General features: G+C 37.5%; 1 protein-coding gene across 1 annotated transcript in view; it reads left to right on the top strand.

The window, feature by feature from the left end:
* The window catches only part of DNTT (DNA nucleotidylexotransferase), a 176225-nt gene that overhangs the window by 104442 nt on the left and 44721 nt on the right, over nt 1-27062 (top strand). Inside the window, exons 8-9 of the mRNA XM_072424484.1 lie at nt 18922-19024; nt 19501-19755. Coding sequence (XP_072280585.1) covers nt 18922-19024; nt 19501-19755 — 358 coding nt within the window. The remainder of the gene's footprint in view (nt 1-18921; nt 19025-19500; nt 19756-27062) is intronic.

The following is a 27062-nucleotide window of genomic DNA, read 5'->3' as shown; positions in this document are numbered from 1 at the left end:
AAAGCCTTTTGCTCAAGTATAAACCTAGGGCAAAAAATGTTGCCGTCATTTCTAACATTTAAACGGTAATCAATAGAAATGTCAATATAGTGAATAAATACATCCATTGTGTGTTTTTTAAAACTTTTTTGTAAAAGGGGGGGAGGCCTCAGTTTGTACAGTGTGTATCCTTTTTTTACGGGTAAAATATTTTGTACTTTGAATTGATTATGATGGGACACTGGCTCATAAATTATATTTTTTTTAGCTATATTTGAACCATAGTAGTTGGTCCTCGTGTAAAGTGTGTTACAAATATCTCCTGTCCCATAACTCAAAAGTTTGTTACACACTTAAAATGAGGATACAGCACCATCTATTGGTGCAATCTAAATATAAACATCAATGTCAAAATGAAGGGAAAAAAAGTCTTGGTTTATACTTCAGTATATACAGTACCTATTTTTAAATATATGTATTTTTATACATATTGTGTTCACTTTTTCAAATAGAAATGGTGTGTATTTTGTTCCCAATTAAAGTGTTTTATTGTAATGACATACAAATTAGGGATCACTCCAATCTCGCTGTCTAAGAAACAATTTTTATGTATGGTTAGGATACTCACCCCATTGAACTATTTATTGTGTTTCATTGTAATGTGAACAATTGATTGGGCTCTATTTATAAAAAAGAGAATCTGACGCTGCCCCATACATTCCTTGGTGGGAATCAGTTACTGCCATTGAAGATTGGAAGATTCCCATGAGGGATTGTTTGAAGGGATTTCAGATTCCTTGTTTTATAAATAGAGCAAATTATATTTTCAATTGATATTTTTAATCAGTTTCTGTCTGTTCACAGTTGTCTATCCAGCACCCTATTTCCGTATACTGATTGCCTGTCCATTTTCCTCAGTCTATTTTGTGTCTTTTTTTTCTATGATCTTTATTTTGCTTTAAACTCTTTTGCTTTGGTTTTAGTCCGTGGCAAGTTTCCTCATGTTTCTCAGTAGTCATATCAGTAATGAGTGATCACACTGATATGTCTGACCATTAATCCTGTTTTCTTGGCTCTCACATTTAACCTTTAAAATCTGTGTCTGCTGCAGTCACTACTACAGTACTGGGGATCACAACAAAGGACAGCGGTCTGAAAGCCTTCCTGAAAATTGAAAATGGGCCATGAATATCTGCTTAAAGTATTGAGCCTGATAACAGTTACTTTGGTAGGAATGGGCAAGAGTAGAGGTCCCTAGTATTCTCATTGTCCTGCATGGTCATCTAATAAGATACATAATGAGTGAATGTTGTAATGAAGAAAGTCTAAAAGTATTAGCAAGAATGTAGGCCTCTAACTTTTTGTTCTTACAATTCTGTCGTTTCATTAGGTATTATGAACTGCCGCATATTAAAGCAAATCTCAGTCCACTGTGACAAGCGTTTTCCTCTCCGATAGTGCTGACAGTTTCTGGGTTTTGCAAATGTAATTTTTTTCCATCTCTCCTGTTTATGAGCAGAGAGTGAAATTAAAGCTCACTGTTGGTTTCCACATCAATCTTCCCTTTCTGTCCACAGCTGGCAGCTATAGTTTCAGAGATTATACATTTTGAGCATGATGGAACGGAGATCTGTACTGACATTAATATTTCATCCTTGTCACACAATCTTTTTTCATCCTCTATTACACTTCTTAAAGAGAAATAAAATCAGCACACGGAATGTAAAGTCACATTAACACTTTTCTTTTCAGAGCATTTCTGTAGACTCCCAATGATCGCTGTGTTTATATAGAGGAATGAATTGCAGACCTGTGATGACCTTCATTACGTAGATGACTTTGATTGTGCTGTAAAACATAGGGGGGAAGAAAAAACATGGAAGCTTGCACTTTCTTTCATATTTCTTTCTTATGTTTATTTAGATATAGCACTACCATCCGCCAGATTCACATCAACTCTGGTATGGTCAGGGCACAGCAGGGGGAGAGTACAGAGTAGAGCATGACGGAGACCGGCATTGGACTTTGACAGCCGGATCATTGGGAGCCACCGCAGGATCCTCCAGGTAAACTGACACATCCTCATGCATACTATTAGGATTTAATCCCAAATGCCCAAATACATTTAGTTCTTGGGCACATCCACTCTGCATTTTTGGTATGCAGTGGGTAAATTTAAATAATGGTTTTTAAGGCATCAATACTTACCCAGATGCCAAACACTCCAACCTTCACCTAGCCAGCACTTTGTTGCCCCGGGACTTGAAAGTACAAAGGAATAACCCGGGGGGATTGAAGGAGGACCAGGGCCCTAAAATGATAAGGGAAAAAATAAGCGACATAAAAAGGCCAAATCGCATAGCAAAAATTACTCAGGTGAGATATCAGAGGGTTAAGTGAGAGCAAAAGTTAGGCAATGGTTAGTCCAGGAAGCAGACAAAGCATAGGTGGACAGAAGCAATTTTGGCAACAAATTAGCAAGTTAGAGAAATGCACCCATAGCAGTTCAGGAAGCTGAATAACCTCAGTGCAGCTGATATGGCGTAAAGGTTGGTGTGCTTCCACTATGTCTGGCATACAGCATAATATCAGGTGATAGCGCCCACTCGAGACAGAGGAGTCACAACATAGGAAGCTTGGATAAATAGAGCAACTGCTAAGCCATGGGTGGTGCACCTCTGCAAAAGCGCAGCTTGCCCATGCAAACTGCTGGCAAGCAGTGGTGGGTCCCAAGTAGGTTATGGACTGTATTGGATTTGAGTCATTATACTAGATGTTATAGTTTTATCTGCTGAGGCACTTAATAGAACATACAGGTAGGCATCAGGATATCCAAAATGGATATAATTTCTTAAGAGCAACTTTTTTGCTTTAAGGTTTATGTAAACCAAAAAGTTTAAGTGTGTGTATTATGCCTCATCCAAAAGTGGAACTCCAGCAAATTTTCCTTCAGTATTTGAAAATTCTACAGGATCCTTTTGTGTAGTGAAAGTGCTTTATTATTATTTTCATGCACACTGATCTCCTGCAGTGTACATTACCAGTTGCAGCAAGTCAGAAAGATCACACCTTATTTCCTGGCTGGAGGGTTTTCCCTTTTCCCCCCTGGTCTACCCCTTCTTTATATCAGATATCAGTGCTTGCAATCATGGAGGCTCATCAGCACAGACGTCTTACTCCTCTAGAATGGCACCCGGCCATAAAGGCATTTTGATAAGTGCATGACTCGCACCAAGAGCCAGCTGACTGTTTTCAGCAGGTCTGAGAGCTCTAGAGTAGATAGGAGTACTAATGCAGGTACCTCCAAGTTTTTACAACAACAAGTAAAGCACCATGCATGTAAGCCCTCTTCTGCCAACACTGGATCTAAAATAAAGTTTGTAATTAAGGCAGATATATTATTATTAAAAAATTCAAGAACCAATGAAGGTAAAATATATTCACACAATAAACATCAGCTTTAAAAGTCCTACCTAAGACACATAAATATTTTTCAGCCATTACTATAGAAATGTTTAGAGTTGCTGGAGCAGGGAAAAGCATGAAATAGAAATGCAAAATGTGTGTGTGCCTAGGGCAGCATGGATGCTTAATAGGGATCCTTAAGCAGGACCAATCTCCCTTGTTATGGTTCTAGCAGATGGCTATGATGACAGCAGCTGCTATTGGCCATATGGACTGTGCTGGGCATTTCCCTATTGGATTTAACATAGGGCAGGTTTATCTGTAAGAAAAAACTTTTCACAAGGTTGTTATCCAGTATTGTGCAAGACATTGTTATGTATGTACAATATATAGATATAGTGCATTTGAAGTAGATTCCTCTATTACCTACTGACATATCTAACTCCTTGTGAACTCATCGTAAAAATGATAGTGGTAGAGAATTAAATTTTCATGTCATCACTGACCATCCTTAGTTTGTTTTTTGCTAATGGTGGTTGGGCAGTTTAATAATGGATTATGGCTGTTTAGGCGCCTTCCTACAACTGCGTCTTGGGAGATTTTATAGTTGCTTGAGGCTGGGGACCTGTTTTCTGCTGTATTACCTTTTACAGTATAGTAATTATTATGACCAGGTTTGGGAGTAACTTTATTAGCATTAGACAGAAAATCCTGAGAGATGGACTAATTGCACGGATGCTGCAGTTAGCAATAGTCCCAACATTTCATATAATACTCACGAGTCCCTGGTGTGCAATTCCTTTTAAATCCTAATATTGCTTCCTTTACCAGTGTAATAAATTATAATAAGCTAGCATTGCCAAATTCCTTTAGTAAATAGGAGGAAATGAGCATGAATTCTGTTTTAATTACAAAAGGAAATGGTGGGACTTTGATACATATTAGGTTGCAAAGAAATGTAGACGTGTGGTTAAAGTGGGATTTGACCCAATCTTTGTTTGGAGGGACTAAACATTCAAGGTATTTATTGGTTTTAGTGCTTTTCAGGAGACTGATGATTTATCTCCACCAGTTGTTAGCATTAGTTTGTTTTTATATTCATTCTTTAATTTTCCTCTGTGGAATAAATTCTCTGTATATTTCTCAAAAGTATTCAATAGTCTCACAGTATTCTAATTTAAGGTCATGGATGACAATATAGACACAGCAGAAGATTAATCCCTACCCCATTCTGTCTGTACCTATATTAAATAAAAGGATTTGGGTAGAGTTTTTCCTTTGACATCCTATTTGTTAGTGTTTATCACAAGCAGCCTTTCTCTTCTTTTACCAATTTAAAAAATTTTCAGATCCCAGCGAACCTCTACTATTACCATTTTGGTGGGTCAATGAATAAAAAGCCTTATAAATTAGTGGCCAGTGCTAAAAACATAATTTGGGTCATGCAGCAGGCTGTTCCAAGTGGTATAGATATATTTAGTACTAAAATATGTTAAACTATGTCCTATTAGATACATTTCTCTTACTTTTCTGTCCTGTAGACTCAACAAAAAGCTAGAGAATATCTTTCCAATGTGAGAGAAATCCCCCTGAAATGTGTATTTACACTTATTTTTGATGTTAGTAAACAGGACAATTAGGGAGGCTTAGGCTAGGTACACTGTGCAATAATTGTTGTTGGAAAGGACCCTTCACAATCCTTTCCAACGACTAAGGACTGCGCGATGCATGAACGAGTGATGTACATACAGCACCGTTCTGCTCTATAGAGAGGGGAGGGGGAGAATGACGGAGCGGCACCCTGCTACGCTCTCTCCCCCTTCACTTTCATTTCCATTACGATCATTTGTTGCCCATCATCTATGAATCCGCCAGGACGGTTGTTCGAACAATGGACACCGAGCCCTGTACACATGCAACTTTCTCATCTGATATCAGCCCTGAGCCGATTATCGAATGAGAACCATTCCATGTGTGTATCTAGCCTTAATCTTAGCAATATACAGGCACCAAATTTGATAGCTTTTGAGCTTTTCACCACCCTCACAATTTTAGCCGTATCTGGAAAAAAAATATTGCCTGTAGTTAAACTTTTATATTTTAAGCTTTTACATTTCTAATGTTCAACTTCTATTTTTAAGGTCTTTAGATGTGCATTATATTAGTATGTATCTGGGTTATTCCTATTGCAGGTCTTCCTCCTGCAGCTATATTCCAATAGACAGTCCAGCTATCTCACAGGTCTTTTTTGAGTAGCTGGATGGGGGAAAAATTGGAATTATATTAATATTACACAGTATTTATATAATGAGAACATGTTACGCAGGGTTGTGCAAAGTCCATGTCGTGTCACTAGCTGTCCCTCAAAGGGGCTCACAATCTAATATCCCTGCCTCAGTCATTTGTCTTTAAAACAGTCAAAGGTCAATTTTGAGGGTAAGCCATTTAACCCAACTGCAACTGGGGAAACCCGGACAAAGACAGGGAGAACCTGCAAACTCCATGCAGATAGTGTCCTGACCAAGATTAGAACCTGGAAGCCACAGTCCGAGCAGCAAATTTTATCCCAATGATGGGACCCATTCTTGCTTTCTTTATTTAATATTCGAGTGGGATTCTTTGTTTATATACTTCTTTGGACATACATAAGGATTTGAACTTTGGATAGACTGTAAATAGTTCCAGTATTATTCCATTTTATGCAGTAGTATATTGATTAATCATACATCATCTAAATCAGCGGTTGCCAACCGGTGGTCTGCGAGAAAATTTTAGTACTCCGTGGCTTTGGCCTTATAAATACTCCGTGACATATAAGCTTATGTGAGTTCATTTTGTGATTATTTTCCCACATTAAAGTTTATTGAGGGTGAGATTTTTGATATAAGGCAACTAAATATTTGTGGCTAGCCCAAAGACATGGGTTTGTCATGGATTTACATTTTAGGTTTATAAGCACCTTCCGCCCTTCTGCTGTGTTTTAATTAACATAATACAAAATAGCAAAAATAGCAATTTTTAAGAATCCATAATTATTATGATATTGTAATGGGAAGCATTTTGCCTAAGCTACAAGCTGTTGGCTCTGGAGTCACCGAGAGATGAGAGATGAGAGCGCCTTCTCATTCTGACCTTGGTTATTAGCAGCAGGAAGAAAATGGGGATGGTGATTAAACCAATAAACTAAATTCATCTGGTTCAATGGGTAGAAGACAATAGTACCTGTCAGTGTTTCTCAACCTTTTCACCCTTGAGAAAGATTTCAAAACTCAGGAAACCCTTTAAAATTAAAAATATTTGGTGTCAGTGAAAATAATGCTAATTACATTGGTGGTCATGAGATGAACCAAGTGGTGGTTCATTATTCCACCTTTATAGACAGGTGATCAATGATGATTGGCTTTGCTAAGTGATGGTGGACCCAAAAGTAGGCAAGCACCATCCCACAAATTGTCAATTAACAAAGTTTAAAGATCCTCTAACAACCTCTGGAAGAACTCTAGGGTTCCATTGATCCAATAGTTAAGAGTGACTGGTACAGGGGATAGCAATAAATCAGGTGCACACGTAGAGTGTTCAGGGAAATGAGAAGGAATGTGACTTTATGGTAAAAATCGTGGACCTCCAGTAACAAAATTATGAATTGCAATGTGGTGGGCTGATGGTACTTGCAAGGTTTTTGACCACAGTTTGGTAACCACTGCTGGAAGTTAATATATATTACTGTATTTTTTTCTCTATACATGATTTAAATCCAAACCTAAGAACAACATTATTAGTGTCTCGTTTTTCCAGTTCTATTCATTTCCTTGTTCTGGCACAGATTAGTTTTGTGCTTCTAACAAGATTGAAGTGAGACCTGGAAAACAAATGGAAATAAACAGTTTCTGTACCACTTGCTGATATCATGATGTTAATACAAACAAATTTACAATGGCTTGCTGTATTATATTAACGCAAAGTGCAAGCACACACCATGGGGCTTATAGAATACTTTCTGCTCTGTGGGGTTGCTGGAACTATTTATGGGTTAACGCATTCCATTTGATTTACAATGTTATGAAGGTTCCATGAATTAACATTAAAATGCATATAAACTATACTGACTGTGTTTTAAGCGTGGTTTCCGACGACAAAATGGACTCCCTTGCGTCATGTACAATAGGCGCATTTTGCCTTTATAATTTCTGATGTACTTAAGATTTTATTGTGCTTTATCCTATTCTTCCTAACTTGTACAAGTGTATAAGCATTATTAAGAGACAAGAAAATTGCATCAATTTCAAGCCTGCACACTTTAAATTATATTCCCATAAGGTTGCAAGCTCTAATGCTTGAAGACTATACTTAGATAAGAAGATTATTAAGGATTGAAGATAGCGATTGAAGAAAAAAAAGTCCTATTAAGTTGCAAAGTAACAGCATTTTATTGTCCTTAAACCTGTTATTTTGGCTTTGGTCCCATGACTACTGAATCAGCAGTAACATCAACGAAAGTTTGGAAATAAACTTTAGAATCTATTTTAGGGACATTTAGAACAAGAAAACTTACAGGTTTTGTAGAAATCTGTGTAATATGTAAACCTTAAAGAGGTATTTCAGTTTTTTTTAATAGCGTGTCCAAAGCCCAAACTCAAAAATGTTATATTTTGCAGCATACTATTTCTTACACATTGTGGCTGCATTAGTTTTTTAGATTTTTTTTCTGATGATCTTGCAAGTAACATATTTTATGTTTTAGGGTGACAGTACTCATTGTACTGTACCTCTAAAGTGGCAGATGTTCCCCATTCCCATCTTCCTCTTCTCCATAATATAGGGCAGGGGTATCAAACTCAAATATACAGTGGGCCAAAATTAAAAACTTAGACAAAGTCACGGGCCAAACTTGAAGCTGAAATGGCACTGCTGCTACAATTCCCTGTGTCAAGAAAACAGTCCAATGCGGTGCCTAATGTTATAAGTTGCTGGAACTCCCTCTTCACTGAAATAGCACCGCTACTACAATTCCCTGCGTCTATAAAACAGTCCAATGCGGGGCCACGCATTGGCAGAAAGGCTGCTGGTCTATGGACGTGAGTGATGACGCTACTACTATACCTGGCATTACTTGCGTCCATAAAACAGTCCAATGCGGAGCCACACATAGGCAGAGAGGCCACTGGTCTATAGACATGAGTGATGCCGGGAATTGTAGTAGCAACGCTATTTTAATGCAGCAGTGGACCAGCTGCAGTTCATATTTAGGACTTCTTTGGGGGCCAAAAAAAAGGACGTTGCGGACCAGATTTGGCCCACGGGCCAGAGTTTGTCACCCCTTATAAAGGGGTAGTGTATTAGTCCACATAGGTGCACTGGGCAGGGCTTATCATTTCAGTTCAGGCAGAGAGCACAGAAAATGATGAGCTCATTGGATTTGGCACAATCAACTGGTATCTTTTTCATTTGACAAAATAACACTTTCAATGGAATATATAATAAATGCTTAATCCATATACCCAGTTTAACATTCATTCAGATGATGACTTTCAAGTTGTAACCTATACTAACAACATGATTCCTGGAATGTGGTTATTTTATTTTTTCAATGGTGTCTTCATCCTTCTTAGTAGTGTTGGTCGAATAGCTCACTATTCGATTCGACAGCTATTCGGCCAAATATAGCAAAAAAATTCGGGTGGTCGAACATCGAATTCGAATCCCATTAAAGTCAATGGGAGAAAAATTCGGGTTTGTTTCAGCACTGTGTAAAGCTTCTACAGCCTCCAAACAGATGTAAAAAGATACATTATATAAAAAGATACATAACACTATTACATACCCCTGTGCTTCACAGGAATATTAAAATGCACCTGTCAAATCAATTTTGGGCTAAAGCTAGGTACACACTTCCAATAATTATTGTTAGAAAATGAACGATTACGACCGATCAACGATTATGCACGATTATACTTGAACAATCATATTGTGCACAATTCTGTACATGCTGTAACAATATGATCGTTCATATATAATCCACCAACAGTGTCCACACGCTAGATACAATCGTTTGAACGATGCAGGGAGGGACATGTAAAGGAGAAAGTGTACCGCAGAAACATGCACGATAACTGAACGACCGTACACGATCAGATCCACCGTGGCGGTCGTTCATTTCCAACGACAATCCTCGTTCGACGGTGTCCTTGGTCCCTTTTTTTGGCCAATCGGTTGTTCATCAGTCGTTTCTAACGATAATTATTGGACGTGTGTATGGAGCTTTAGTCTACACGGACTGCATTCCCATGGGCTAATCTACACCAGGACATTTCCTTCAGGCACGTTTTTGAGCGTTATCTTAAACGTTGCTTGCAACATTTAAAAAATTAAAACGCTGGATAAACGCGGCAAAACGCTTCCATTGAACTCAAATGAGGCTTTTTCAAGCGTTTTTATGCTTTTATGAAAGCTTACATTGAAAACAATGGGGGCTTTTATAAACATTTTTAGCAGGACTTTGGAATCTGGAAGCCCCCTTTAATAAGAAGACTCCCAGATCTCCACCGCCCCACCCTGGGGAATGAGTACAGGGGTACATAAATCCCCTTACTCATTCCCTGAAAGGGTTAAAATATAAGTAAAAAATAGGACAAGGCTTTAATTTAAAATTATTTTATTAATGTGTGCGTTTGTGTAATTTAAGTTTTTTTTTTTTTTTCTTAAATTATTTTATTTCGTATGTGTTTTTTATTTTAAACTTGTTTCTTTTATTTTTTTCAGGTTATTTGACAATGACATTATGAATCATAATGTCATTGTGGGATTCCTGGACCGTGGGAACTGTGCGGTCACAGCTAATTGAAAGCAGGTGCCTTCAATTAGCTGTAACCGCAGGCAATAGGAGGGCAATGAATGGAGATACTATGTCCATTCATACCTCTACTGCTCTGTGATTGGCTGAGAAATAGACCAATCACAGAGCAACCTCTATTGCCCTCGTATTGCCTCCAGGATCAGGGGAGCAGAGCTGTCAGCATAAAGCTCCGCTGATTGCTCTGCTCCCTGAGGAAAGGGAAAGCCTGATCAGGATTTCCCTTTTCTCAGCAACTCAGGGAGCAGAGCAATCAGCGGAGCTTTATGCTGACAGCTCTGCTCCCCTGATCCTGGAGGCAATACGAAGGCAATAGAGGTTGCATAGAAATACTATCTCCATTCAACCTCTACTGCTCTGTGATTGGTCCATTTCTCAGCCAATCACAGAGCAGTAAAGGTATGAATGGACATAGTATTTCCATTCATTGCCCCCCTATTGCCTGCGGTTACAGCTAATTGAAGGCACCTGCTTTCAATTAACTGTGACCGCACAGTTCCCACGGTCCAGGAATCCCACAATTATTATTATTATTATTATTAAACAGGATTTATATAGCGCCAACATATTACGCAGCGCTGTACATTTGTCATTGTCAAATAACCTGTAAAAAATAAAAAAAACAAGTTTAAAATAAAAAACACATACAAATAAATAATTTTAATTTTTTTTCCTCCCGAATTTTTGCTGTCGAATGCAGCAAAATTCGGTTCGGGTATACCCGAATTCGAACAGCCATATTCGGGTCGAATATAGGGACAACCCAAATTCGAACATCAACACTACTTCTTAGTAAGTATGCTGGTGGCACCTACAGTAGTTAGGCATAGTACTTAGTACTGCAGCCACTTTGCTTTCTGGTTCCTCCCATTGTGCACCCACATACTCTCTATAGCCTAACGGCTGAATGTTATGGTCCCAGCGGGGCATGGGTCAGAGAAGAGTACCAACATGCTCTTGATACTTCAGCCTTGCTGTTACTTGAGGTCCACCACTAAGTAGGTGTGTTTTCCTTTCTTCTGTCTTCCATATCTGAGCACTGGGAGCTGAGAGGTTTAGGTAGTGATAGACCTCAGACTCAGACCAGATGCTTACTGCCCGTGATAGAGGTCAGTTCCTGCTCTGCTGTGGCTGTAATATTGTTCTATCCTTGTTGCCAAACCTTACTTTGTCTGACCCTCTGGGTGTTTGCCACCTGGACTTGCGTACTGAAGTCCTAATGCTGGGACTGCCCAACTAGCCTTAAAAGGCGGGCAGGGACTTGTCTATAGCTAAAGACTATAGGGATAGAATTCAGCCAAGGAGTGGACCATTACATGCTAAAAGAAGTTTCCAAGATCCACAAAATTTCATAGCAGGGTCTCCAGGTAACCCTTAAGTAAGAATTTGTGTTAAAATGTATGTATCTACAATCATACCAAGATTGTACTAATTTAATCTGCATTGTTGGTGCACAAGAGAAAAAAAAATGCTGCCGTCCAAAGGAACTTTAGTGCACGACAACCATTTACCATTTAACGTATAGGCAAAAACCCTGCCTTCTGGCACCATGCCCTGTGGACATTTTGGAATTTGGAATTTGTGGAATTATTGATAGTATTGTTTGGCTACATTAATGGTGGACATGTTGGCACAAGTTGGAGACAGCATTTCAGGAGGAGCTGGTCAGTAGAAATGTAGAAATTATGTGGTTTGGCTTTGCTTTGCTGCTTTATGGCCTTGGGAGCTTGCAGTCAAAAAGTCAACTAAATTCTGCCTCATATTCAAGTGTGGTCAATAGAAATGTAAAGCCATTTGTCCCAAAGTTGATGTCCAACCAGAAATGTATTTTTATTGTAATAATTATCGGAAGCACCTTAGCAAATGCAATAGACTGGCCCAGTCAAAGCCTTGTTCAAATATATTTAAAAAACAAATCCTATGGGATGTACTTATTTTTAACATGACCATACATACACTTTTGGAAAAATGATAAATAGGTAAAATAAAATCCATGTTTCTGTTTGCAGATTGTTCTTTGATGTTGTCAAATGTGTGAACTGATTAGGATTCAAGCTGGTCTAAGACATAACAATTCTAATAAAAGGATCTTTAAATCCAATCATTAAAATCAATAATTGGCCCTCAATCCCTCCTTTTCAAACTTTCCTACCCCCTTCTTTTCCAATTCTAAATAGGTTGGTGCTTTATAAATAACCATAAATAGTAAGGAAAAAACTCAATTAATTATCACTTATTCTTCTTTTGCCAGATAACAGAAAAATATAATTTTTTTTCAGACAGACTTTATTTATTAAACAAGAATATGATGAGAATAAATCCATATGTGCAATGAGCAAATATTGATGCTCCCATGTGCACATTTCATTATTAACTATAAATCAAATATTCAGTAATAACACGTTCAGAATATAGCAATTTATTAGCGGTCTTTGTAGTTTTTTTTTTAAAAAACAGGCATTGATTGGTTTCCGACAGTTTAACATTTTTGCATTCCATTATCGGAGCCCAAATGTTAAATAATTGCTTCTATTGTTAACTTAGCTATTTTATAAATGTATATGAAATAATAATGATTACTTTGGTCAGATGGATATATTTGCTAAAATTGTGGCTGAATATATAATAATAGGTTTGTGGTAATTTCATTCTGCTATATTAGTGGCAAACCAGAGCTGCAAAACGTTTCACATCCATTATTGTAAAACTATGTTTTTTGGTATACTATTAGCAGTAAACAAAATAATTAGATGGATGTTTAATGGCCCAACGTGAGCAAAATTAAAGTGAAAGGTTCCACAAATTTGCAACCACGCAGGGCTTTATTGCAGAAAAGGAGAGGCAGAATCCGTTATACCATAGACATTCTTACCTGCCTGATTAGGCTCTCTTTTGTCAAAATTGCTGAGCTGCACGTGCCCCATCTGTTTAGTGTTGGTTGCCGTAATTTATGGAACATCCTTACTTCCCCTGCGGTTCCCGGGACTGAATGAACTTCTGCGCCTGTGCAGGAATTATGTCATTTCAGCCCAGCCAATCAAAATGGCTAAAGATTGCAACAAGGAAGAGAAGAAGATGACGGCGCCAGTGGTGGAACAGAGACAGGTGGGGTTAAGCAGGGCTTAGTTCTGCTTTAAAGTGAGTGTAAAGGCATAGGTTTATATGGAGTGGGGATGGGTTCCATTTTAATTGCTCTCTGTGTCTCTAGGAGATATATCCTATAACTGTTTCGAGTGATGGAAATACAAAAATTTGGCAACTTGATGACATGCTGTTTTTTTGTTTTTTTTTTACAGTAGTTTCCTTTTTACCCCCCTTACTGCCCCCCTCGAAAAAAAATAAATCAATTTTGCTTAATATATATCATAATATATATTAATTACAGATAATATATAATAATTAATAATCAATATTATTATTAATAAATTAATAATTAATTAATAATATATATTATATTTTATAATGCCCAATTTTAATTATTATTATTAATAAATTATTAATTAATTATGAATAAATAATATATTTTATATTGGATTCTGCAGAGATCATAGCACATGGAAGCATGCTGAATGCAATGCTAAAGCTAATACTCTTCAGTGAACAATATATGAGACCTGATATGATCTTACAATCAAAAGTAATGCAGTATTATGTAATCTGTTCAAGTTTTACTGGCAGCTAAACCTACAAAGTTTTTTATCACTTGAGCAAACAAACTCCTTGCAGATAGTGCCCAGGTTCCAGAAAGCTGCAGGGCACCGACCACCTTTTTACATTTAAGTTTGACTCGCCTGGTATTTTTTGTGCACTCTCTTTTGAGCTTGTAATTCCATTTGATTAAATGCTGGGTTTGAACTCCTTAATATGCATAGCACGTTTGCAAATAATTGTACGTATTAAAAAATCCGCAAACAGCAAACGGCTGACAGAAATAGCATATTCTAATTATTTTCAGATGGCACCAGAGCAAATGATCTGCATTGGAGTGAATCTGATTCGAAAAATGTGTGCTTGCAAAGCGATGATGCTGATCATTTTGCCAGATGAAGCACATGTTTTAGTAAAAATTTCTCTCCAGGAGTCTATTTTCAGGCATGTTACACTGTTTTATGTCACAGATTTTTTTTCTCCTATAATGGCTAGTTAGCAAACAATGGAGAACAATGTCCCATGCTGACTGCATTCACTAATATACTTCTATAAAGGGAGAATATAAAAGAATATTATTATGAAGAAAGTCTGGAATGTTTCTCAGCCTTCTAAACATGGGGGGACCTTTGAAACACATTTCAGGTCTTCAGAGAACCCCTGCTATAATTACTACATCCACAGCTCACAGCATAATAGTGCGGTGGACATTGCTTACCATTGGGAAGAATGTCACCCTTACAGATAGCCACACAAAGATCACACACAAGAGAAGCACACACTGCTCATTGCTTAAGGAACCTTATCAATTACTAGTGGGGTTCTACAGAGCCCTGGTTGGGAAACACTGATTAAGAATGTCATAAATGTATGTAATAATCCATTAGGGTAAATACATAAATACTGGATGGAAAAAAATGAAATGTTGCCAATTGGAACACAATAGGGATAAAAGAGAATGCCTCTGGCATTCTCTGGAAACTTTCGGAGTTGCAGGGAAGTTCCAGTGAATCAGTAAATGAGGATTTCCAGGGCTGCATTCATTCATGCAGCCCTGTGAATCCTCCTGTGTGCGATCCCCGGGACTAGACGTTAATTACCCTCTAGTGCCTGGGCATTGCAGTGGATTTCCATGAATGACTGCAGCCCTGGGAATCCTGTGTGCAATCCCCGGCACTAGAGGTTAAATGGAGACAAGTCTCCCCAATCAAAACCTCTACTGCTCTCTGAGGTTCAGAGAGCACTAGAGGTTTAGAATGGGGAGACATGTCTCCATTTAACCTCTAGTGCCGGGGATCGCACACTGAGCTGATCAATGAATGCAGCCGTGGCTGCATTCATTAATCAGCACGGCCCGCAATTTATTATTTTTTTAATTGATATTTGATCACAATTGGCAAATTTACACTTACGGCAATTACACGGCCATTCTCGCTTACAATTTCAGTAAGCGAGAACGGACGAATTCACCTCGAGATCAAGTTTTAAAAACTTGCTTGCTCATCCCTAATAACTTTATTAATATCTTTCTAACTTGTAAAGTGTGTCTAAATCCAAAACCTAGCTTTGGATAGAATAGTGAACAAGTAAAGTACTGTTCCGATGATGACTGTAAAATTCCAATAGATTTGGCTATTCATGAGCTTAAATCTATTAAGCATTGAGGTACTGGTTTTAAGGTTGAAGCCATGAGCTTTTTTTTTTCATCTGGACTACTATATTAGTCAGATCACTAGAAATATGTAATAAGACTACATTTAGACAGTCAATTTGCTGTGCGGTAAATGCTCCCGGGATCACGATTTCAACTTCTAGGAGCGGGCACCTGGGAGCGGCTACAGGAGGTTTTCTTTACAGTGGTTTCTGGGCTTTATTGAAACCTTGAAAAGCACTATGAAAGCAAAGATGTTCTTTGTCCTCTCAAATGCTTAAAATTGCTTGGAAGGCATCCAGAAAATGTTCTTATTTGAGTTCTTTGAAGAAGTCAAGCAGGACATCTACCTGAGATTCTGCATGGAGTGTCCCAGTGCCATGACAAACCACTGCTGCAACCGGGCCTCTAATAAAACACTGTGAAAATAATTTTTAAGTATTCAAGTTTATTTCAATGGTCTTAGAGGTGCTACCATGTTTAAAAGGCAAAGACTTACTTTAACTTAGTTTTACTGCCTAAACTGCTGGAACAAAAGTTTCTTTTTTGTTGCAATGACTCAACAAGCATCCAGAAGTGTTCAGCCTCACTTAGTCTCACTGTGATCATACAGAATTAAAAATGCAAAAAGAGAGCTATAAAACCCATCTGTTTCATTGCCCTACCTTAGACTGTATTGTTGTCTGAAGAATATTTTGTATCCAACATGCTTCAGGATGCATTGGATGTCTGGTCCACCATCCAGCACTGCATTTTTTATTTGCCAGTTCCTATATCACTACGGTATTGGGTAGTAACATAGGGCCTGTAGGTTGGAACCACAGAGCACAGCAGATGATGCAGTCCTTCAACATTCACAGAATTGTCAGATGCTGAAGGTTTTACTGTAGTTTGTAGGTCTTCAAGAGAGTGAAGATCTGAGCCAAGCATGGCCGGACCGGTATTATTCTTCCTATTTTACACATAAAATTTGTTTTATTCTTCAGAAAACAACAGAGTCATTTTAGATACAACCACATGATAATAAATGTTTGCTAAATAAAAAGCAAAGTGTCCCATGTGATTATTAATTTAAAGTCGTAGTAGCCCCTCCGCCTAGAACAACCCATTCTGCCATCAAGCTATTGCTGATTTCTTATGTTTGTTTTTTTGGTTAGTAATGTTTAAATTGTTTGCCTAAATTATATGTTTATAGTTAGATTAAAGCATTTTTTAAGCATTTTGAGTTGCGATCAGTTAGTTCACATGCTGTTTGACATGACACAGTTTTGATGCAAGAAACCAAAACTGTGTAGGAGTAAAGCTGTGAAAAACAATAGGCTCTAATCATTTACAGCTAATCTGTATCATTTGAAGTGTGATAAAATATTCTCCCATTTGTGCCAGCTTTTACACTGCACACATTCCTGAAGCACAAATAGACAAATGCTGGACCTACTAACTGTATGTAGGGAAGTTTTTTTAAGATATTTGCTTAATTAACCATTTAATTCACTTTTTTAAAATCAAGTAGAACTTTATATCTGTATGCTGATCCGAATATAGTTACGTTTATCTGAGAAAGCAGGAAAAACTGTTCGACTAAATCTTGGGTAGAAAATGCTGATTCTGTCTCCTGTTACTAATGTGTCCTGCAGCTGCTCCTATTATGGAAGGGGGTAAGAACAACTGCCAGATGCACTTATGACCCGTATACTAACCATCCCATATGCAGACCAGTTGTCTTCCTTTGTTCCTTCACTTCCATCTCAATGTATAGAATGATGGCTACTGAGAGGGAAGCTTTCTCCCTTACTTGCTTTCCCCATTCCTAATGCAGAGCGATACAATACAAATACTTATTTTTCTGCTCCAGTGACCACAAACCTGGTATTCATTTGTTTTTGCTTAGCTATGTTAGTGACATCATTACTAGCGTTGGGGTCTGCCAGAGGTGAGCAGGGTCTTCCCAGACAAGCAGGAACCATCACAAATTTATGGTCCCCATACCAGATACGTTTCCTGGGCTGCCCTTCCCCATTTCTAAAAGTTCCAGCATTGCAAAAGTCAAGCTTTTTTGACTGGGGCTTGGTAAAGAAGTACTGTTATGCCCCCCTTACCAGATGGTGGCCCTTCAGACTATACTAATAGACAACTATTTGTATTTAGGTGAGGTATATACTCCAGTATATACACCATACTAAGTATCAATAGCAATAACCTACTAGACATTACCTTTTAACATTTTGGAATGGGAAGAGAAAGATCATTTCAAAACACATTGCTGCTAATACCAGTCTTCAGAAGTTCAACACAAACTTTACTTGGAAACATCAAAGCTTGATCTAAATACATGAAGTCTATAAGTGAAGAATATGGCATATCTAACAGCAAGGTTAACCTACACTGTTACTCCATACAATAAAATCTGTGACAAACCCATAATCCCTTAAACCCCCCTTACTATTCTGACTACTTACCTCCCTGGTGGGCAGCAAGTCCAAACTCCACTGTGTTCAACCAACACAGCTTCACAGCTTTTTTCCATTTTGACCCCCTTCCTATTTTAGTAATATTCAATAATGAAATATAAGAAAATTTAAATTACTTCCCCCAAATGTCAAAATGCTTTACACAAATCCTCAAAGTAATTGGGGATTTATAAAAATTCTGCATGTACCTGTAGAAGATATGCCTGCCTGTATAGACTGGCATGATACAACATCTCAGGGATATGATATCTAGTGTTTGTGTTCGAATTTGGGTTGTCCTTATATTCAACCTGAATATGGCTGTTCGAATTCGGATCCGAAAAACACGGGATTCAACGGCACAAATTCGTGTGTAAAAAAAGTGTTAAAAAAAATTTTTTTTAAAGAAATATATTGAATGTGTGTGATTTGTGTAACTAACTTTTATTATTTTACAGGTTATCCCACAATGACAGGATGATTCCTACAGCTGCACAGCCATGGGAATCCTCCTGTCAGTGTGGGATCCCTGGGCACTAGAGGTTAAATGGGGAACAAGTTTCCCCATTCATCACCTCCAGTGCTCTGTGATTGGTGGAGGAAAGGTAAACCCTGATGACAGCTCAGCTCAACCCTGATGACAAAGCACTAGAGATGAATGAATGGGGAAACTTTTCCCCATTTAGCCTCTAGTGCCACCGAAATCTTCTCAATGAATGCGGCCGCTATCGCATTCATTGAGAACAGTTTGTGATCTGCGGCAATAGAGGTTAATTAACCTCTAGTGCCGGGGATCTTCTCAATGAATACAGCTGCGGTCCCATTAATTGAGAACAGTGTGCAGTGTGACGTTGGGCTTTATTTGCACAAAACAAAACCCTTCTTTTGGCCTAGCGTATTTTTTTTAACTACCTTATACAATACTTTTTTTTTAACAGGGGTAAAAATATTGGTCATGATGTGGATATTCTGATTACATGTCCCCAGAAAAGAGATGAAATTCAAATTTTGCACAAAACCATTAATTCACTGAAAAAAATGGTAAGCAATATTTCATTTCCATAAATAACCGATGCTTCTCTGCAATGATAAATCATCCAGGATTTATTTTCTACAGATATAATTAGCTGACATCTATCCAGCCATGTTATTGAGCCAAGGGGGGGCTGTTCATCCAAGCAATGCCAGCCATATACAGATTATTGTTTTCACCCACACATGACTACAATAAGGTGTCTCATTATAAGCAGTGAATCAGACATTCACTGAAATATTCCCTGGTAAAGAATCAATTATCAAAGTGATAAATCTTTTGGTTAAAAGATGAAATCTACAGTATGTCCAGGCCACTGATTTGCTGCATCTACACGCACATTATTCACAGACAGAGAACATAGGACTTGCCACCATGGCTGTATTTGTGTACTAATAGATTTAATCTAAAGGTTTTCATATTTGTACTTATTTTACAAATTTACAGTATGGGTTGTTTATTTTTGTGTTATTATTATTTCCAGAACCTAGTACTTTTCCATGACATCGTGGAGTCTACATTTGATGACACAAAACGCCCCAGCAGATATGTAGATTCACTTGATCACTTCCAAAAGAGTTTTCTGATTCTCCAACTTCAGAAAGAAGAAGAGAATACTTACATCCACAAGCCTAATAAGTCTGAAGCCCAGAGGAGCTGGAAAGCTATTCGTGTAGACCTGGTGGTAACCCCATATGAGCAATATGCCTTTGCAATTCTTGGCTGGACAGGCTCACAGGTATGGATATACATACATTTCATTTACATTTACATTTCCATAAAGCTATGAACAGCTTGTCATGGTTGTATTTTAAGGGGAACAAAACTTGGATTATTTACCAAAATAAAGAATTGTCACTTGTAAATATTCATACAATCACATGGAAGTTATTCTGATTAGTTGCCAGTTGGCTTTAATGGATCATTTTCCATTTTATCTGACACTAACAGCCATTGAAATATATACATTTTATTGCATTTTGTTTTTAAGTAATAAAAAAACAATGAAAGTAACATACATGGTTGCAAATCATTTAAATGATACACAAGAGAAGATATGTTGCTGTTAGGAGATGTTATTTGTTAGTATATTATCAAGCCAATCAGTGTATCACCTATAACCCAAAAGAATGGGAACTTCTTGTAAGAAAAAGTGCAAAGAATCTCTAGATTAGAGATGTTATTATCATTAACATTGTTCATATGAATTTGTGTGCACAAAGCCGCACACTCCCCCAGCAGATGCACAATTGCACAGTGTGTTACAAGCAGCATACATACACTATAATTAGAGAAAAGCTGCAGACAGACAGAACTAACATTAGCCAAGTAAAGTGATACTATTATATTTGAGTGGAGATAAAAGTATATATTGTGCTTCCCAGGCTTAATCAGTGCTGCACAGTTATTTACACCAAGACAAGCACAACTGCCATTTGGCTTTCAGGCATTTACAGGCAGAGGGAAAAATCAATGAATAACCTATTTTTATCATTCATCTTTTTTTTTAACTTTCTTCTTTTCCATAATCATCTGTATATTACAATGTTATGCCCACTGCCTGACTCTTTTTAGTATTCTCTTTTTCTCTGGTTTCAGATTTGCTAAGCATAAGGTCTGGTTTATAAAAGGTCTCCAAGACTGCAAACATAGAATGCATTTCTTAAAATGTACTTTCTATTAGTTGGCACATCCTGGACCACATATATTTCAAGATTTATTCTATGTTTGCTGGATCACCCTGGTTCTTCCATGATGATTTAACTTTTCAAGTCTTGAAGACCTTTAATAAATCAGGCCTATAGAGTTCAAATTTAATGATCCACTGTCATAGAAACACTCTAAAAGGGTCAATACTTTATTTACACTTGGGTTGATTTAATAAAGGATATATAGCAAAGTATAGCAAAGTGAAGAGAAATCATTAACTTAGCTAAGTCAATAAGGTAAAGCTCTGTTAGCTTCAGCCATTCAATCATGTGTAAGTAAAATATTTTTTTACAATAAATTAGTATCCATTGTAAAGTGAATACTCACCCCATTCACTAAGCTAAATGAATTATCCCATCCAGAGTGATAATTTACTTTTTTGAGTAAGCAGCATAGTTCATAGCTAAAGAGTACCTAAACTCAGAAGTTTCACTTTACATAAAAGGGTAGACAACCCTTTTATTTAAAGTAAAAATTCAGTTTTTTTGTTAAACTTTTTTTTGTTTTTTTTTAAGTACAAACTGCAAAAAAAGGTTTCAGTACAGCCCCCTTAATTCTCGATCTCTTAGGCGATCGGGAATGAATGGGAGCGCAGAGCCTCCTGGATACCTACCTCACTCATCCTGGGAGGCTCTTGGTGGTTCCTTCTGTGAATGCCCGAGCATCTCAGGCATGCACAGAAGGAGACCTTTTATCAAAAGGGAAAAAATTGCCCATCACAAGCATGCACAGTGAGATTGGCAAGTTTTTTTTACCCAATCTCGCACCTGTGTCGGGTGATGTAGGAAGAAGAACCCAGAAAAAGAGGAAAACATGGCAGCACCTCGTGTGTCGGCCCGAAGATGGATACCGGGATGACGCGGGACCCGACGGATCGACTGTCTTGGGGGATTGAAGGTAAGTGGGATTTTTCCACCTGGTCATAGTCTGTTTTCATTTGGAGCCTCTAGTCATTTTCAATATGTGATGAAATAAAATACCCTGGGTCAAGGTTATATAAAGATAATAGGGGTCAGGGTACTTTGAAGAGAATACATTGAGTCAGGTTAATAATAAAAACATGAATCTAGGAATCTAGAACAGAAAAGAAAACCCTGGCTCAGGGTAGTAAAAAGAGAATACTTAAGGGTAATATTCAACTGGGAGGGTGGACTGGGAACTATTTGAGGGAGAGATTAGGATTTAGCCAGGAATGTTGGGGAAGAGTGGTCAGGGTGGTGGGTTTTAAGCCACTATCATGCTAAATATGTAGAAGTGGAAAAGATGGGTGGAATGTTAAGTCTAAAATGTGGCAAGACTCAAACTTTTTTTTCCCAGTGTATTTTCATGATCTGTCCAATGAGATTTGATATTTACAATTTAAATTTGCAAATAAGATTAACTTCCATAATTAGGGAATCGTGTGTTGTTTAATACAAATATCTATGGGTTATACTTCTTCATATATACAAATAGGGGTGTTCTGTAATGTTCTCCTTTAACTTACTGAGGTTTGTGAAAGAAGTGTGAGAAGCTTCATTCTTCAATTTGTTATGGTGAAAAAGTGATTCTTAAGGAAGGTAATGTTATTATTACCCTTTTAGTTCTATGCCTATCTATCAAAACACTTTTTCTAACAACTTGCCCACCTGAGCAAATCTGATGATCATAGAGTTTTGCACATCCCCTCTCCAGTGGAAATAAATGAACCATGAACTTTTATTCACTGGGAAGCTTCTAAGGAAGTAGACATAATGTAACTTTATCCTGGAGAATATCTTTCTGGAAAGATATTTAGTTCTTTTAGCTCTGTCTCTAACTAGATTTTGTAAAGATGTGACTAAAGTATGGAAAGATAAGAATCTCTGGTTTTCATTGCTAGTTATTTCTCAAGTGGAAAGATTTATCCAACAGACATTTATGGAAAGTCCCATTTTTATTGCCTAGTTGCATGATTCCATTTGTCACCTATTTTTATTATTTTGGGATTATACATTGTGAGCATGCCATATATGAAAGTATGAATATTATTGGAGTTTTTCAAACTTTCATGTTTGCATTGTTACTGTGCTCTATGCAGTTTCAATTTGACAAAGCGTGAATCCTAAGTGAAATTTACCAATAGCAACATTATTAGTGATTTTATCATTACATTGCCCAATGTCATTCCAAGGAGACCCTTATCCAAGTATGCAGCCTGGTTTGCCAGGAAATTGAGGACTACTATGTGGACTCATCATCTTGTTCCAGACCACATGCCTAAACTTTGGAGGGGGCATTTTGCAAGAATGGGGACTAGTGATACAATGTATTATTGACAGGTGCACACATATCCTGTAAGCCTAGTAACAAACTCATGTGAGTAGATCATTAATAGAGCCTATGCATATTTCAAGCTATATTGTCCATCATTACCAATATTCTGAGAGTATGAAATATTTTGTGTGCACAAACCCTTTAAATCACAGTTCTGTCATTCAGTGTGCCATCACTCGGTAGGCTCCTTTGCTACCATTATCATCTTTATATAGGCTGCAATTTGTTTACTTCTCCTTTTATATGATAACAAGTACTGTAAAAAAAGGCCACATTAGAATAGTAAATGCTGCTCATCATCACTCCCACAACCTACAACTTTGTAATAACTTTTTTTCTAGTAAGATGCAATTTTCCCATGGCAAACATGAATTCATTGTCTTGCAGTTATTCCCCTCCATCTCTGACACCCCATCCATCATCTGCATCTATTTCTGTACTCTGGATAGCCTACAGTAGCCCGCTATCATCTGCCTTTCTGATATCAAGAGGTTACAATAGCCAGCCAATTAATTGCCTTTTAATGAAATACATAGCTCAGAATACACATCCAGTGTAAACCATTATTTTTTATTATAAATTGATGTTTATTCTAAATTGATGTTAAAAGAAACATGATAGCTAAATTATCTAATTAAAAATAGAAAAAAGGTTTACTGTATGTTCCTTGCAGTTTATTGCAATGAACTGGTAATAGCATCTTTACAAAAATACACAGTAAATAGGACCTGCTCTGTAGCACACCACACAACACATATACGTGAGTGCTCTATTCATTGTGGTTTTCTACTTTTTATAAAATAGCATAGATTGAGCAAAGCTTAAACTTGAATAGATGGATTAATGCAACACATACACTAAGCCAGGGATTGGCACGCATGGTGTGTTCTTTAATGCATGTATCATGGGAACCATGCACCTCCATGACCTGAGCACTATAACACTTGAATTCATCCTAACCTTTGACCCTTAACTATAAAAATAAATAATATTTGTCTGTAGAGCTATCCCCGCATACTTTACATGCTTTTATTAGTATGAATAATAAGGCTTTACCTGTATCTACTAATGGCCCCTTCATGCCCCTGCAAAGTTGTAGCCAACAACAAAATTGGAAGAGACTTCATTTTCCAGTTGCCCTTTGCTGCTTTCCCTCCAATCCCCCTGGTATCTCATCACAGAGGTTGTGTTCATTAAAGTGGCTCCTTAATGGTTTCAGGTTCATGAATTTACATATCAGATGTCACAGTCTGTCCCAGGGATGTAGTGGTAAAAAAAAGAAGAGGGGGCTTGGTACTATCCATGGCGAGCAAGCAAACTTCCATGGTATGGTCATGGTCATGGTACTAAAGAGACAACCCGCCCATCGCCCTGAGCCTGCAATTCCATACGGGAGACATGGTCCATGGCTGTGGCCCAGCGGGGTCCTTCTCCTGGCTAGAGCCGCAAAGAACCAAAGAATTCTTTGCAAATAAAGAGTAGGCAAGCATGTCTATTCCTGAAAAAAGTGGGAGCATGACGTTCCCACACGTGCTCACCCCACAACACCCCTGGTCTGCCCTAACTCTTCCCCATTCTATTCAAAACTCAATTGGGGTTTCTGCTGAAGTTGAATATTAAAGGAAAAAAAAGGTAATTTAACCAGCATAGTAAATCTGTCCTCTGTGGATTCCAGGGGCTGTATAGGAGAGGTCAGTGTATTGGTCAAATATTATTCGAAAAGGCCAAAAAAGTGAAGTCGAAGCATGTAAGGGCTGCATATGTAAAGAATGGTATGTATAGAATGGATGTTTGAATGTAAAGAAGGGGGTTGTACTCCAAATGTATAGAATAGTAAATATTTGTGTGTTGGACCCTTAAACAAAAGTAACTGCAGAAAACCGCAAAAATTGTGACAGTAATCTACGATTAAAGCAAGACTATCAATCCTTTAAAATCCTGTAGAGGCAAGACACCTGGTAAATACAGCATACAAAGTTAAAGGATCATTGTGCCAGTAGCAGCAAAGCTGTTAATATCTTGGTGGTTTACGAGGGTCAACGCCTCTTCTTCCAAGGGTCACCATTTGCCCATCCATAAAGACCAACAGTGACATGTACAGCCCTTCACTGTAGGCCTTATTGCTGAAATACCTAAGGCTAGCCTATATCACAAGAACAATCATATAGATTTAAAAACATGCAGGTGAGAAGGATCTGCCCTTGCCTTGTCTTACATTGTGGTGACTCTCTGAACAGATATCTCTCAGCTTCCCATACATGACCAGGTGTCATCAGAGAAGGTCAGAAAGAACATTATTTTGTCTGATAAAATGCTGTGGCTGGGCAATTTTACATAAGTAAGTACTATTCTAAGAACAGTGTTCTACTTCACTTGGAAATGTCTGTTATCTTAAGTAGAAAAGCCTTGAATAATGACATTGGCTCTTATTATAAATGCAAAGATTTCATGTTTGTATAGAAACAAGAAAAGCTTTATTTTTTCAAGCAGAAACGACATGCTTCATAATGCTCCTTTTTATTTTAATCCATACAGGGAAAAACACATTAAGTAGATATGAGCCAGGATTAAAATGCATGAAATATCTACAGCTCCCCTGAAATTGCTGCTCTTTAATGTTCTAAATTAAGAGAGAAGTGGCGCATGGTCTTGTCAAGTGATAATCCTGGCAGGCCAATTATTTTTAATACAGGACTAAAATAGTTTATCATCTCACCTGGTATTTTAATCAGCCTTCAGCTAACCATCTATAATATCAAGTTCTTTTTTGGGAGTTAAGACTTTTTTTTCAAAGGCCTATGTATCTAGATGTATCACAAAAGCTGTCCTTATACTTCATATTCTGTGTAAAATCTTTAGATTGTCTATGTGCAATGCCAAAATCTATCTAAACAATCCATTACAATCCGGGCCTATACTGTACTACACTTTTGTTAAAAAGTCTTAAGCAGATTGGACCATCAGCTCGATAACCTAATTGGCTAGTTTAACTCAACTTTTTAATGCAACTTTTTACAAATACGTTTATTTTTTTACATATAAGTTTATGTTTTAAGCAGTTTGCACATGCAAACTAATTTCAGATTCTACAGAGCCTTACATTTTCTGTGCTCTACATTTTTTTTCTGGGAATTGATTTCTGTCGAGGTGCTTCTAGTAATCAGCAGAGAAAGAACAATATCTAGGTTACAAATATTACTCCACCCCAGTCATTTATTTTAGTTATGTTAGCAAAGAAGAGGTGGTAAATACTTTAAGTAACCTTCCAAAATGGTATTTGAAATTGAAGCTCAAACACCTTGTTTTTCCCATAGTGTCAGGGGCCCTTCCCAAAATTGGGCCTTTGATCATTAGGCCCCGTTTCCCATGGCCGTCTTTAGCCTTCCAGGTTCTTATTCCCAAAACCAGACCGCCCCAAAAGTTTTTTAAAAAGTATTAAAAAAAAAACTTTTTTTCTAATATATTAATATGGGATATATACAGTATATAGGATAGCCACTCTTTTAAATAATGTTAAAAAATGTGATGATTTCTTTTTGGTTTTCTTTAAATCTAGGGAGAGCTGGGGACTGATTTAGAACATTACAAAAACTACTGAGTCATTCAGGGATGTTACTATAGGTTGGCTGCTCAGGTACTAGCCACTTCTTTCTGCTCCTACACTTCAATTGTGTCACTGACCAATGGCGATATGCTGGAAGGTGAAGAGAATGGGTAAACTTTAGTGCCATCCAGTGTGATAGAACTTGTCTGGCAGAGTGGCTAGGGTTTCAGCCATTGCAATAGCATTTTAGTGGCCGGTGTACGCATACACCTCTAGTTTTGACCTAACTATGTGTTTAATGATACATTAAATGCAAATACAACCAGCAGAGCCCATGTTTTCACCACTGGAGCCAATAGAATAGTAGTCTAAAGAAAAACTAGATCTGCTAGATCACCTCTTTAACAAGGGATTGTTTAATTGCAATTTAGTCCTAACTTGGCTTTCAACACTATAAAAATTTTATTACATTTATATGAGCACAAAACATGAAGAAA

This window comes from Pyxicephalus adspersus, chromosome 10, assembly GCF_032062135.1.
Source record: "Pyxicephalus adspersus chromosome 10, UCB_Pads_2.0, whole genome shotgun sequence".
In the NCBI taxonomy this organism is placed as follows: Eukaryota; Metazoa; Chordata; class Amphibia; order Anura; family Pyxicephalidae; genus Pyxicephalus; species Pyxicephalus adspersus.
Note: the sequence above shows the minus strand (reverse complement) of the source record. Positions and strands in the feature narration are given on the sequence as shown.